The following is a 15444-nucleotide window of genomic DNA, read 5'->3' as shown; positions in this document are numbered from 1 at the left end:
ACATGTCTGCACTCAACAACAGCAAGAAGAAACTCCACCCAAGTACTTCCAGTACAGGTCATATGATACACCCACTGAGCTAACTTCCGGTGCTCAGTACAGAATGTACTGCCCCTTTGTTTCCATGGCAACAGTCACAAACATCCTGTCTGGCTTTCCAGCCACAAGCAGCTGACTGAGCTGCTAGAGCCTTTGCTGGCTGCAGCATTGGTGCTTTATGGTAACATACTCCCCCTAAAGTATCAATGCTCGCTGCGAGCAAAGCGTCATCCAGAGAAGAAAACAAACAGTTGTTATACTTATAACATTCCCCTGTTGTTTCAGTTCCACCCTTGGAACTACCCGCCACTGGTTTAACCAATGTACCTCTCTGGTTGTGTGACTTCGCATTACCTTGATTAACAACTCTCTGTTGTGCCTTTGTCTCTGACTCAGACATAGCTTCAATCTGTCCTTGGTCGTTTACAACAGCAACATATGCAAGGTTAGCAAACTCCTCTGAATACCTTTTGGGTGGTACACCCTTCGTTGCTCTCTCAGACCTACGTAAGTGTTGCTGCTCTTCTCTGCTTTCTGGTTCAGCCTTTGAACTCTCTGGAGAACCAGTACTAAGCTTAATCAGTGGTTCATCCTTCTCTTCTGAGGGTCTAGTCATTATTTGAGATTTCCTCTCAATGACTGTGACAACTGAGCTGTCTGAGCTATCGCTGTCATCATCAGTACCACTGAACTCAATAAGATCAAACTCATCATCATCAGAATCATCTGAATCAGTCTCTGTGGGAAAAGTGTGAACAATCACTCTCTCCTGTTCAGGAGCACTCTCTAGAATTTTTGTGAGAATCACTTGACCAGATTCAGACAAAATTACTCTATAGAGACCTTTTTCATAACCCACAAAAATGCCTCTGGCATTCTTTATCCCACCTGGAGCTTCTGTTCTCACATGAGACCCGAAAACCTTAAAATAGGCAACAGAAGGTTTTCTATTGAACAGCTTCTCAAAAGGAGAACATCCCAACTCTGTTGAGACTTTTCTCAACCACACATGAAGATAGGACGCTAGCGACTCGGCCCAATATTCATGTGGCAAATGTGAACTCAGCAATTGCGCATGCATCCCCTTTTGCAATTCTTTGTTCACCCTAACACAGACACATTTCTTCCATGCTTCTTCGGAACTAGCAAGTTTGTGTCTTATCCCTTTTCTATCCAGGAACCTCTGGAAATCCTGTAACAGAAAAATTGGCTTGTCATCTGTGAAAAGACAATCAATGTTAGCATCATGCATACTTTTAACCTTGTCACAAAACTCCTGAAACTTTTCTAAAGTTTCCTGCGGTTTCTTCATCACATAAACCCAAGAATAATTAGTGTAACAATCAACACACAAAAGGTAATATTTTGCACCGCCTCTAGATGGTTCTAAAGGACCAATCACATCAGCATACACCCGCTGAAAAGCTCTGTCGACCTTCTTAGCCACCTTCTTGGTGCTCACACTGGTCACACCTGCAAGAGAAATTTCGTTAGAATCAGAAGTATTACATTTCATGTAATCACTTTGATCAAAAGTCAACAAATACAGTCCATCTTTCTCTCTGGCAGTAAGAAACAGTTCTCCATCTTTGTAGATCTTGCATCTTTTAGCATCATAGTACAGTTTTTGCCCTTTCTTTGCAATCTGCGAAGCACTCAGCAGACTAAATCTCAGTTCTGGAACCAGGTAAACATCGCTTATAGTCAAGTTCAGACTCTCAAGATACACAGTTCCAATTCCGGTCGCTTCCAGTTCTTGACCGTTGGCTTGTTTCACAGTGAAGCTTTGCTTCTTCAACGTCGAAAACAGTTGTCTGTGTGGGCAGAGATGCTTCGTTGCACCCGTGTCGATTATGAAAGCGTTCCCAACATCTGGCGTGGTTCCTTTCGCCATCATAGCCTTTGCAGGTTTCACCTCGCACTTGGTACGGCTTTTGCTTGATGCCTCAGGCTTTGCTGAGCTGTTCTTGGCTCCTTTTGACTGTCGCGGCTTCCTACAGTTCCGCTGTAGATGCCCAGTCTGTCCACAATTATAGCATCTGACGGCGTTCAATGCTACAGCATGCTCTCCAGTAGCATTAGCAGTGGGAAGATTTGAACTCTGTTCTTGCCTCCCCCTGTCCTTCACTTCCAGTGCAGCAAGTCTGTCGTGTTCGTTCAGGACCACCGCACACACTCTCTCCGCGGTCAGGTCTTGAGCAGGTAGCGAACCAAGCTGACTGGCAACGACCTTGTAAGTCCTATTCAGGCTGTTTATCATCATGAAGCAAAACACTTCTTCCTGTAGACGAAAATTGCGTTCCACCATCTGTTGACGCAAAAACTTCATTTCTGTCAGGTGCGCTTGAACATCTCCATCAGGCGCTAATTTTAGATTGGTCAACTTCTCAAAATACAGCAACACTGAAGAACCGGCATCTCTCTGATGCGTTGTACGCAGCGTATCCCAAACCTCTTGCGCATGTTCCAAATGCTGAATATGCACCAATTGATCATCTGAGACGCACAGAATTATAGCAGTCCTAGCCTTCACATTCTGTGACTCCCAAGCACGCGTTGGTGCTGCAGGAATGGGGTTCTCAATCACTCCAAACAGTCTCTGATTCTGCAGCAGGGCCTTCATCTTTACAGACCAAGATGAATAATTGTCATTGGTCAGGAGGGGTGGAGAAGGCAGGCCTCCCCCCTTCTTAGCATCCATTTTGAGTGCTTGCATTAACTCTGAAACACAAGCCTCTAAAATCCAATAGCTGGCTTGTTTACTTCCTTTGCACCTGGCAGCTCTGACACTGGCTGCGTTGGAAAGTCCCTTCCACCAGTTCGTGAGGACCTAGTCATAACAAAACTTTGTTTTCGCCTCTCTGAGGCATAGACTGACTGTCCAGCCCTCTCGATATAACTTTCCAGTCCTCCTTCACTGAAGGACGTCGCTTAGCAACAGCGCATATCTCTCCTCGGACAGGAAACCACAAAAATGCTTGGCATGCAGGCCTCTTCTAAGTTGGAGCTGCTTTCCCACACACGCTCTCCGTGAAGCAGAGAATGAATCAATCTGCATTCACACTTTTAAGCCCTTATAAAATCTCATACCTTGGGCATCGGCTTGGCTGTCAGCTTCTTCTGGTCAGCTTCTGGCTGCAGAGGATCAGCCTCTCACAACAGGCTTCCATGGAGCAATGGAGGACAGTTCACCAGCCTCTCATGCAGATGTCCGATGAATCGCAACCATCCTCTGCTACCACTGTTGGAATTCTGCCCGGGTCAGAGGAATGTGCCACAGCGTAGGCACCGGCAGATATTCCTTGTCGACCTCCCCGCGTCTCCACTCTGCTGATAAGCAGGCGAGGTCTCGGCGATTCTTCTCAGATATGTGAGAGGAACACACCGTGCTTCCTCTCTCCCCTTTGGTGTCCCCCAGGGAGGGGAAAGAAGCAGACAGAAAACTATTTACATCTTTTATTTTCTGTCTCTCATATCAGTACAGAGAAACATGTCTGCACTCAACAACAGCAAGAAGAAACTCCACCCAAGTACTTCCAGTACAGGTCATATGATACACCCACTGAGCTAACTTCCGGTGCTCAGTACAGAATGTACTGCCCCTTTGTTTCCATGGCAACAGTCACAAACATCCTGTCTGGCTTTCCAGCCACAAGCAGCTGACTGAGCTGCTAGAGCCTTTGCTGGCTGCAGCATTGGTGCTTTATGGTAACAGGTGCAGTGTTTAGGGTGTCCAAGTAGGACCTGGGAGACCAGGGTTCAAATCCCTACACAGCCATGAAGCTCCCGGGGTGACCTTGAGAGACAAAGTCCCTGCCTCTCAGCCCAACCTACTTTGCAGGGTTGTCGTGAGGGTAAACTGAAGAGGAGGAGAACTCTGTACATCGCCTTGAGTTCCTTGGAGAACAAAGTCGGATATAAAGACATGTAATGATGATGACAAAGGTCTGTATAGTATAGTCCATATAGTTAAAGCTCTGGTTTTAACAGTAGTGATGTATGGAAGTGAGAGCTGGACCATAAAGAAGGCTGATCGCTGAAGCATTGATGCTTTTGAATTCTGGTGCTGGAGGAGACTCTTGAGAGTCCCATGGACTGCAAGAAGATCAAACCGATCCATTCTGAAGGAAATCAGCCCTGAGTGCTCACTGGAAGGACAGATCCTGAAGCTGAGGCTCCAATACTTATGAGAAGAGAAGACTCCCTGGAAAAGACCCTGATGTTGGGAAAGATGGAGGGCACAAGGAGAAGGGGACGACGGAGGACGAGATGGTTGGACAGTGTTCTCGAAGCTACCAGCATGAGTTTGACCAAACTGTGGGAGGCAGTGGAAGACAGGAGGGCCTGGCGTGCTCTGGTCCAGGGGGTCACGAAGAGGCGGACACGACTAAACGACTAAACAACCAGAACGACAATGATGATGATTTCAACCAAGGAGCTTTTCCTCTTCCTGAAACGCCACTTTAAAGCCCTTTGACTTTGGGCCTTGGCCTGGGATGAGCCAATTGCCTTTGTACGTTCTGCCTTCATTTCTCGAAAACCAAGGGTGCTTTAAATCTCAGAGATGCATCAATGCTTCCACATGAGGGCAGAGTTTTCACAAGATAGCAGCTCTGCGCAGAGTGTCTTTGGGAAATCTTGGAGAGAGCCACTCTCCTTTTCTGGAGCCAGTTTGCAAGCTCCTTTTCCTGCAGCCTGGGCCCACGAAGAGAGAGCCACCCTTTTAATCCACCCCATCTGGCAAATTCAGAAAAGGCTGCTCTTGTTCAGGGCTTTAAAGGTCGGCACCAGCCCTTTGAATTGTGCTCAGAAACGTCCCGGGAGCCAGTGAAGATCCTTGAGGACTGGTGTTATGTGGTCCCGTCGGCCGCTCCCAGTCACCAGTCTAGCTGCTACATTCTGGATTAGTTGTAGTTTCCGAATCACCTTCAAAGGGAGCCCCACGTAGAGCGCATTGCAGTAGTCCAAGTAGGAGATAACCAGCAACAGCAACAACGCCCTCAACGAAACCCTAGCCCAGTATAAAATCTGTTTTAAAAAGCCAGTCCTTGTCTGCTGTCTCATGTTTGGAAAGACATGGCACAAAAGGAAAAAAGGGATGAGGAGGGTAGAGGAAAACAAGCTGGGTTTAGATCACTTTCCTGACTGTGCTTGGACACATCTAGTCTCAGTCCCTTGGTGAGATGGCAGCTCCTGAATTTCCCCATAGTTTAACCCAGCCATGTCCAACCTGGATATTTTGGACTGCCACGCGAGACAATTGGGATGTGGTGGGATAATGATTTTGATGCGTTTTCCGGCCACCACTGGCTTATTTATCTGAAATTCTCATCCTTGCTTAAACTTCCAGCTGGGGCTGATGGGAGTTGTAGGCAGAATGGTGTAGTGGTTAGAGTACTGGGTTCGAAAGTGGGAGAGACCATGGTTCAAAGCCCCACTTGGCCACAAAGTGTCATAGAAGCTACCAGCATGAGTTTGACCAAACTGCGGGAGGGGGCAGTGGAAGACAGGAGTGCCTGGTGTGCTCTGGTCCAGGGGGTCACGAAGCGTCGGACACGACTGAATGACTAAACAACAACAAGCCCTGCATTAGCTACGCTATGATTTATTTGCTAATGAATTGTGTAAAGAAAGGGCGCACTAAATCACAGCGATTTCATTTTACTGCTTCTAAGTGTTCTCTTGTATGCTCTGATCTGCCCTCATTCCTTCCGATGAGGATCAAGCGACAAATATTGCTAATGTTGCTGATGATAGTAAATCCTGAATGTCCTGAGGTCTTGGCAATGCGTCCCAACACATCCCAATGCTGCTGGGTGTGTCTGGCTGATCTCATCCCTCGGAAATGCCTGTTTGACTTTTAATGCTAGTGCAGCTCCCAAGCGCTGCGAGGTTTAAGGTGCCCTGAGCTGAAATCAATTGTCTGTTTGGCTGTGCATAGAGTCAAATCCCAGAATTGTAGAGTTGAGACCATCAGGGTCTTCCAGTCCAACCGCCTGCAATGCAGGAATCTAATGCCCAGTGTGAGACTTGAACCCATGACCCAGAGATTAAGACTCTACCGACTGAGCCATGAATTAAACGTATTTGTGATCAATGCATTAAGGCTTAGGGCAGAGACGGAGGGAGAGGCCCATTTCCACACGCGTCAGTCTCACAGAAGTTCATTCATTAAACTCTGTTGTCTACCGTTTTTCACTACGTACTGGAAAAAAACCAATTTGGACAGCAATGGAGATTTCACATTCATCACAGTGCCCGCATTTCTAGGCCTCTTTTACACATTTTGATGTTCCCCGGGCTCCGTTCCAACTCTACAATTCTACGATTCTGTGATTTTTTTGGGGTACATTATTTGAGCTATTATTTGTGGGTGCTCGGCCCCTTTGTGGGGAATTTTGTGGGTGCTCAGGCACCCAGGGAGTTGGACCTCAGGCCCCCGAGCCAGCGATGGAAGAGAAGTTTGTTCGGTCCGTATTGTGACCCAATTCACCCCTCCCAGAATGGAACAGGATCACCCTTCAGAATTCACCCTTCTCCAAATTTTGCAAGACAGATCTCAGCTCAGTTTACTATCATCAGCAACATTAGCAATATTTGCTGCCTGACCTAAAAGCTCCCAGCATCCTTAACAAACTACACTTCCCAGAATTCTTTGCGGGGGGGCATGGCTGTATTCACACCATATGATACCACTTTAAATGGTATCTTGATAGTGGCGCCCGCCCTGTGGAACGCCCTCCCATCAGATGTCAAGGAAATAAGTAATAATAATAATAATAATAAATTTTATTTATATCCCGCCCTCCCCAGCTGAAGCCAGGCTCAGGGTGGCTAACAACAATAAAACAGTACAAAAGTACAGCATAAACAACACTCTAAAATCATTCATTATAAAATTAATTAAGCTTGTTTTGTTGTTGTTTAGTCGTTTAGTCGTGTCCGACTCTTCGTGACCCCATGGACCGGAGCATGCCAGGCACTTTTGTCTTCCACAGCCCTGTTTAGGGAAGTTCTTAATATTTAATGCTATATTGTTTTTAGCACTCGATTGGGAGCCGCCCAGAGTGGCTGGGGAAACTCAGCCAGATGGGCAGGGTATAAAGAAAAAAATATTATATTATTATAAATAGTCAAGAATTTTGGGAGATGCAGTTTGTTAAGGGCACTGAGAGGTTGTTGGTTTTTTTTGGGGGGGGGACCCTGTATTCTCCCTCCCAGAGCTACGATTCCCAGAATTCCCAGGGAAGAGGGGTTGGTCGTTAAACCACTGTGGGAACTGGGAGGGGAATGTGTGTGTGTGTATGTGTGTGTGTGTGTGTGTGTGTGTGTGTGTCTCCAAACAACACTCAGCACCCTAAGCCAGGCTTCCTCAACCTCAGCCCTCCAGATGTTTGGAGACTACAACTCCCAGCATCCCTGACCACTGGTCCTGCTAGCTCGGGATCATGGGAGTTGTAAGCCAAAAACATCTGGAAGGCTGAGTTTGAGGAAGCCTGGACTAGATGACTCCATGATGCCCAGAGCGGCGTTGGATCAGGCAGTGCAATTGCGTAGCCTGTCCCTACATGGCCAGCCTTCACATCCCTGCCCCTTTTGCCTCCTCAGCTCTTCCTGCAGATCGGCAACGCAGTGGCCAACCAGTTCTGGGCGGCCAACGTCCCCCCCAGTGAGGCAGTCCACCCCAGGAGCGACAGCCAGGAGAGGCGCCGCTTCCTCGTGGCGAAGTACAGGGAAGGAAAATACCGGCGCTACCACCCGCTCTTTGGCAACCAGGAGGAGCTCAACAAGGTGGATATTCCTATTATTATTATTATTATTATTATTATTATTATTATTATTAATACTACTATTACTACTACTGCAATGGTACCTCGGGTTACATATGCTTCAGGTTACATACGCTTCATGTTACAGACTCCGCTAACCCAGAAATAGTGCTTCAGGTTAAGAACTTTGCTTCAGGATGAGAACAGAAATCGTGCTCTGGCGGTGCAGCGGCAGCAGGAGGCCCCATTAGCTAAAGTGGTGCTTCAGGTTAAGAACAGTTTCAGGTTAAGAACAGACCTCCGGAATGAATTAAGTACTTAACCCGAGGTACCACTGTACTTTACTGAATTTGTATATTTCACAGACGAATACAGAAGGATAACACATAATACATAATAACAAACAAAAGCAAAAGCAAAAATCCCCACCTCCCACAACACATTTTAAAGGGCACCAGATGTCAATCCGCCAAATAATAATAATAATAATAATAATATTTTTAAATATTTGCACTCTGCCCAACTGGGTTGCCCCAACCACTCTGGGTGGCTTCCAGCACATAAAAAAAATAGTCATACCTCGGGTTACAGACGCTTCAGGTTGCGTTTTTTTGGGTTATGGACCCGCTGAAACCCGGAACTACCAGAACGGGTTACTTCTGGGTTTGGGAGTTGCGCATGCGCAGAAGTGCTGAATTGCAACCTGCGCGTGCGCAGATGCGCTGCTGCGGTTTGCAAACACTGCGGTTTGGGAACGTGCATCCCACACGGATCACGTCTGCAACCCAAGTGTCCACTGTAGTACAGCCATACCTTGGTTCTCAAACGCCTTGTGACTCGGAACATTTTGACTCCCGAACGCCACAAACCCGGAAGCGGGTGTTCCGGTTTGTGAACAATTTTTGGAACCCGAACCTCCGACGGGGCTTCCGATTGGCTGCAGGTGCTTCCTGCAGCCAATCGGAAGCCGCACTTTGGTTTCCGAATGTTTTGGAAGTCGAGCGGACTTCTGGAACAGATTCTGTTGGACTTCCAAGGTACGGCTGTATATATGGCCTGGTTAAAAAGGAACGTTTTTGCCTGGCGCCTAAGGGTGTAGAACAGGGGTCAGCAAACTTTTATGAGGGGGCTGGTTCATCGCCCCTCAGACCTTGTGGCGGGCTGGACTGTGCGCACGCACGTGGCAGAGGGGGCCTTATCTCTATCCCCCCTCTCCCCCAGCCCCTCCCCCTACTTTCCTACCTCCTCCGCTGCTCTGCCGGCAGTTGGGAGCTGGCAGCAGCGGCAAAGCCTCTCCTTTCTGGGTCAGCTTTCTCGGGTGCCAGGCGTGGGGCCAGCAGGCGCACCAAGCTCCAGCCGAAGCCCCGCGCCGCGCCCCGTCAAGATGCCCACAGTGCGTACATAAATATTTATGTATGCAACTACGGCAGCAAGGTTATTGATTGCCAAAAATTGGAAAAGCAGCAGCGTCCCAACTAAAACAGACTGGTTATCTAAAATGATGGAATACTTCCATATTGCCGAACTAACAGGAGGCTAAGAGGAGATAGATTGATAAACGTGATTCACATTAGCCAACGGCCATAGCACCATAAAACAAGCAATATATACAAATAATAAGACAGCAATGGGTAAAAAGGGCAGTCCAGTAAGCAAGGTTATCGTTCCGATAGTGGCCCTTAATCTCATTGCACCCTCGATAAACCTAGCAACCTTTACTCTTATCTGATCATTTTGATCTGTATAAGAGGAGATCTGGTACAAAAAGTGAATAAGGAGAGGGCTATCTTTAAGGAATCCCAACAAAAATTATGTGGGAAAAGTAGAATTTCTGACAGATGCTGAGTGAATCCAGTGAAAGGAGAGTAAAGTTAAGATAGAAGATGAGATTAAAGAAATAAAGAAATGTGTTTAAGCTAGTTGGAAAAATAAAGTAGCGTAACAAGAATGGCTGGAAGTCAAGTCACTTTGTGGGTGTCCGTGTGGGGTAGGTGTGTAAGTATGTTGATATGTATAGTATAGGTAGGTATAGAGTAATGTTTTATGTTATGAAAATAAGGTAGTGCGTTGTGTACGTGTATTGTGTACAGTGGTACCTCAGGTTACATACGCTTCAGGTTACACACGCTTCAGGTTACAGACTCCGCTAACCCAGAAATAGTGCTTCAGGTTAAGAACCTTGCTTCAGGGTGAGGACAGAAATTGTGCTCTGGCAGCACAGCGGCAGCAGGAGGCCCCATTAGCTAAAGTGGTGCTTCAGGTTAAGAACAGTTTCAGGTTAAGAACAGACCTCCAGAATGAATTAAGTACTTAACCCGAGGTACCACTGTAATAATAATAAAAAGAGGCTGGCGGGGAGGCGGCAAGTCTGGGCTGCGCCTCAGCACAGGGGCAGCGAGACTTTGGATTGACAGGCACCAATCAAAGCAAGCTCCCTTTCTCTGCAGGGTGGGGAGAAATCAGGAGGGGAGAGGGAGGAGGCGCCGCTGCAGTGTGTGTGTGTGTGTGGGGGGGGGGAAAGCTGCTCCCCAAAAATTGCAAAAAAAATGGCGCAGCCCAAATGATCATGCTGACCCAAGCAGCGATTCCAGGACCGTCCTCGGGCCGGATCCAGAGGGCAATTGGGCTTGATCTGGCCCACGAGCCTTCGTTTGCTGATCCCTAGTGTAGAAGGACAGCACCAGGCGAGCCTCCCTGGGGAGAGCATCCCACAAACGGGGAGCCATCACAGAAAAGGCCCTGTTCTTGTGTTGCTACCTCGAGGAGAAGGCAGATGAAGAAGTGCCTCTGAAGATGATATCCGGGTCGGTTCATATGGCAAGAGGTGGTCCTGAGCCGTTTAAAGCCAGTTCCTGGATAGGGAGGGCGAGGGTTAAGAAACTGGGTCCCCCACGCCCAGTTGGACCGGCAGGTGGGCAGATGCTGTCATCTGGATAGCAGAAGGGGGGGCAGGGGGTGTGTGGAACTGCCTCCGCTTATGGCTTTCATCTTCTGCGCCAGATCCGGCTCTGGGCGAGACTCCCAGAACGGTGTCCAAGCAACAAGGAAATTTGTGCATAGCTTGTATGAGCTGGGCGAAGAGGAATGAATTGCAGTGTTGTGTCTCGAGGTGCAGAGAGCCTCTGGGCGTGTGCGGAGTGCATTTCCCTCACCTCCAAAGCTGAGTTTAAACATCTTCTTTTAAAAGAACAACAGCAAGGAAATCCCTACCATTTCTCCCATGGTTATTAGTACAGTACCTCAGGTTAAGTACTTACTTCGTTCCGGAGGTCCGTTCTTAACCTGAAACTGTTCTTAACCAGAAGACCACTTTAGCTAATTGGGCCTCCTGCTGTCGCCGCGCTGCACGATTTCTGTTCTCATCCTGAAGCAAAGTTCTTAACCCGAGGTGCTATTTCTGGGTTAGCGAAGTCTGTAACCTGAAGCATCTGTAACCTGAAGCATCTGTAACCTGAAGCGTCTGTAACCTGAAGTGTCTGTAACCTGAAGCGTCTGTAACCTGAAGCATCTGTAACCTGAAGCGTCTGTAACCTGAAGTGTCTGTAACCTGAAGCATCTGTAACCTGAAGCATCTGTAACCTGAAGCGTCTGTAACCTGAAGCGTCTGTAACCTGAGGTACCACTGCATTAGTATTTTTAGTAGTAGTATCGCTATTCTTTCTTCTGCAATTGGTTCCCCATTCCCAGAGCAGGGGATAAATGCGTCAATTTCCTCCATAAGCCCATCTGTGCAGCTGGTGAGTGCCAGTCCTCAGGGCCTTGCATATGAGCATTTTTTAAAAGGGGGCCATATTTCAACAAAACCGCCTGCGTCAGAGGCATCATTCAGAGCATGTTGGGGGTTGGACTAGATGAGCCTCAGGGGTCCCTTCCAACACTGTGATTCTCTGCCTCTAAATGTATGAGGCCGCTTCCTGTGTTCCTGCCGTGAGGGTGTGCGCTGAGCCATTTTATGGCTGTGGAAAACCGGCGCCTCTCCCCTATTTATTTTTTTCTTCGGAAATGTCCTGCCCCCAGAGAGCTGTCAGGAAGCTGTGAAGGAATGCGCGAAAGAAGCTGGAATCGTTTGAACATCCCTTGCAAGCTCAGTCGCTTGACCTGCTGGGTTTTTTATACAATTATTATTGATATTATTATTATTATACCCTGCTTTGGATTTCCCGCTTATGGGCTTAGTGAGCAGGGCTTCCGGGACGTTTGCTTTCGTGCTCTGGGATGACTGACCTTTTTTATTGCAAATTGACGAGCATTGGAGGGTGCGAACGGAATTGCTTAGTTCAGAGAGAAGGCAAGGAAGATGCAACATGAAATGTGTAGAATTAGGCATGGCATGGGCAAAGCCTTATTACAGTGTTACCTCGGGTTACAGACACTTCAGGTTACAGACTCCGCTAACCCAGAAATAATACCTCAGGTTAAGAACTTTGCTTCAGGATGAGAACAGAACAGAACAGAACAGAAATTGTGCTCTGGCCGCGCAGCAGCAGCAGGAAGCCCCATTAGCTAAACTTCAGGTTAAGAACAGTTTCAGGTTAAGAACGGACCTCTGGAGCGAATTAAGTACTTAATCCAAAGTACCACTCTATATGTCAAGGGAATCTCTGGATCAATTTATTCTTTATTATGGCGTGCTCTGGTCTATGGGGTCACGAAGAGTCAGACACGACTAAACGACTAAACAACAACATTCTTTATTACAGTGGTGCCTCGCAAGACGAAATTAATTCGTTCCGCGAGAGGAGGTTAAGGGGTGATATGATAGCCATGTTCAAATATATAAAAGGATGTCACATAGAGGAGGGAGAAAGGTTGTTTTCTGCTGCTCCAGAGAAGCGGACACGGAGCAATGGATCCAAACTACAAGAAAGAAGATTCCACCTAAACATGAGGAAGAACTTCCTGACAGTAAGAGCTGTTCGACAGTGGAATTTGCTGCCAAGGAGTGTGGTGGAGTCTCCGTCTTTGGAGGTCTTTAAGCAGAGGCTTGACAACCATATGTCAGGAGTGCTCTGATGGTGTTTCCTGCTTGGCAGGGGGTTGGACTCGATGGCCCTTGTGGTCTCTTCCAACTCTGGGATTCTATGATTCTATGATTCTATGATTCTATGATTCTATGAGTTTTGTCGTCTTGCGATTTTTTTCGTCTTGCGAAGCACGGTGTCAGAAAAGTTTTGGAAAAGCTTCAAAAATCACCAAAGTCTTCAAAAACCTCAAAAAAGGCTACCACACCGCGTGCTATGAGTTGCTCCTCGAAGTCAAGTCGCAACTGTATTAACGGTGTTAAGAAAAAGGAAACAAACTTGCAAGACGTTTCCGTCTTGCGAAGCTAGCCCATAGGGAAAATCGTCTTGCGAAGCAGCTCAAAAAACAAAAAACCCTTTCGTCTTGAGAGTTTTCCATCTTGCGAGGCATTCGTCTTGCGAGGTACCACTGTATTGCTTTGGAGCTGTGCTGTATCTTTTGGACTTTAGTCCTTCTGGGCTGGGACACTGGATGCTTTCAACATTGGATTCTTTGCCTTTCTCCTTTTTGTGACAATCCCACTTCCCCGCTTAATACAGTGGTACTTTGGTTCTCAAACCTAATCCGTTCCGGAATCCGTTCCAAAACCAAAGTGTTCCAAAACCAAGGCGCGCTTCCCCATAGAAAGTCATGCAGAATGGATTAATCCATTCCAGACTTTTAAAAACAACCCTTAAAGCAGCAATTTAACATGAATTTTACTATCTAACGAGATCCTTGATCCATAAAATGAAAGCAATAATCAATGTACTGCAGTCACACCATCAATCAATCAGTAGCTGAACTGGGTTCCACACCGCCACAGAAACAAAACAAAAAGAGCCGCAATAACAAAACGGCAAAATAAATAGCGAAGACAGACAGACCTCAGCGTATCACTCAAATTGGAAGAGTAACACTCAAAAAGGAGCATGTTCGGCTTCTGGAAAAAGTTTGCAAACCAGAACACTTACTTCTGGGTTTGCAGTGTTTGGGTTCTAAGTTGTTTGAGAACGAAGGTACCACTGTAAAGGTAAAGGTGACCATTAGGTCCAGTCGTGGACGACTCTGGGGTTGCTGCACGCATCTCGCTTTATTGGCTGAGGGAGCCGGCGTACAGCTTCCGGGTCATGGGGCCAGCATGACTAAGCATGATTCTGGCGAACCAGAGCAGCGCACGGAAACGCCGTTTACCTTCCCGCCAGAGCGGTACCTATTTATCTATTTGCACTGGCGTGCTTTCGAACTGCTAGGTTGGCAGGAGCAGGGACCGAGCAACGGGAGCTCACTCCGTTGCGGGGATTCGAACCACCAACCTTCCGACTGGCAAGTCTTAGGCTCTGTGGTTTAACCCACAGCGCCCCCCGTGTCCCCTAACCACTGTAAATCAATGCAAGCATAAATGAGCCTGGGGATGAGGCACGCCCCCTGCCCTCAGCTGGTGCGGGGGAAGAGTCGCCCTTTGCTTTTAAAAAATGTGAGTTTGGGAGCAGTTCAGAGCTGCATTCCATGCACTGTTTTTGCAGCTCGTGTGTTGTTTCCCCATGCGGCTCTGGGGGAAGGGAGGCCCACGACTCTCCCCCCCTCCCTCCATCCCTCCTCCCATCTGCGCTCCGGCAGAGCCAACTAAGTGGGATCTGACCTTGCAGGATCAGATTGCAGCACTTTCTCCCTCCCTCCCTCCCGGGGCTTCTCTGCTTCTCATTTGCAGCAAAGCCTAGTCCCCACCCTCCTGGCCAGGGACTCTGGAATGCCACCCGTGGGGTGCCTTGCCTCCTTCCGATAGATAAAAGGCCCGTTGCCTTCTCTCAGGCTGAAAACTTCCTTTGTGCAGCCAGGTCCCCTTTGCGGCTGCCTCCCTCGAACGGGTCCTGCCGTCTCAGCCAACCCTGCTTTGAGGATGGTTTGCGGGCACCTGCCTGGGCAGAGGTTCGGATGCCCCCCTCGCTCTCCTCCTTCCCTTCCTCCTCTCTCCTCGCTCTCAGGTGTGCCTAACTCTCTCCCCTTGTTCTCCCCCCCCCCAACAGGCTCTGTGCGCAGCCGTGACCACCAGTGACCTGGCGGAGACGCTCTCCCTCTTGTTCTGCGGCGCCGAGGTCAACTGCTACACGGGCGACCCCGGCTACCCCTCGCCCATCGCCTTAGCGGAGCAGGCCGGCCGGAGGCTTCAGGTGGAATTTCTGCTGCACAACAAGACCTCTGGTGAGGAGGGGAAAGGGGCAGAGGAATTTGGCCAGAGGGGCTGGAGCGGAGGGTGCCTGCAAGTCGGTGTGCGGATGTTGCAAGCCAAACAGCGAGTGCCTGGGGAGGAAGCAAGGGCGCTGTGTCGTCCCGAGTTTTCTGGGCTGCCTCCCGAACCTATTTCTCTCCCCGGTGCATTTGGAAGCACCACCCCTCAGTTGTGGGGTGCAAGCAGCAGGTGTCGGCTGATTCAGTATCCCATAGCCAGGTCAGACTCTAGCCTAGGGTCAGGGCCTTGCAGAGCCAGGCAGAGGCCCGGGCCAGGTAGATAATGTGCCCCCCTTTTTTTTAACCCTGGGGATAACGGAAGTCTTATAAATAAGTAAGTATATAAATATTTTCACAAAATGCTGACAAATAAATTTATTTCAAGGCTTCAATTGTATCTGCATAT

The 15444-nt window shown here is 48.2% G+C and overlaps 1 protein-coding gene across 12 annotated transcripts in view; it reads left to right on the top strand.

The window, feature by feature from the left end:
* The window catches only part of ARAP1 (ArfGAP with RhoGAP domain, ankyrin repeat and PH domain 1), a 143644-nt gene that overhangs the window by 91612 nt on the left and 36588 nt on the right, over positions 1-15444 (top strand). For all 12 annotated transcript variants that reach the window (XR_013392489.1, XM_077926830.1, XM_028725785.2 and 9 more), the window contains 2 exons: positions 7648-7830; positions 14837-15011. Coding sequence is in view for 11 of the 12 variants with exons in the window: in XM_077926830.1 (XP_077782956.1) it covers positions 7648-7830; positions 14837-15011 (358 nt within the window). In the remaining variant the exon portion in view is untranslated. The remainder of the gene's footprint in view (positions 1-7647; positions 7831-14836; positions 15012-15444) is intronic.

This window comes from Podarcis muralis, chromosome 4 (assembly GCF_964188315.1).
Source record: "Podarcis muralis chromosome 4, rPodMur119.hap1.1, whole genome shotgun sequence".
NCBI lineage: Eukaryota > Metazoa > Chordata > Lepidosauria > Squamata > Lacertidae > Podarcis > Podarcis muralis.
The sequence above is the reverse complement of the archived record's forward strand: the minus strand, read 5'-3'. Positions and strand labels throughout refer to the sequence as shown.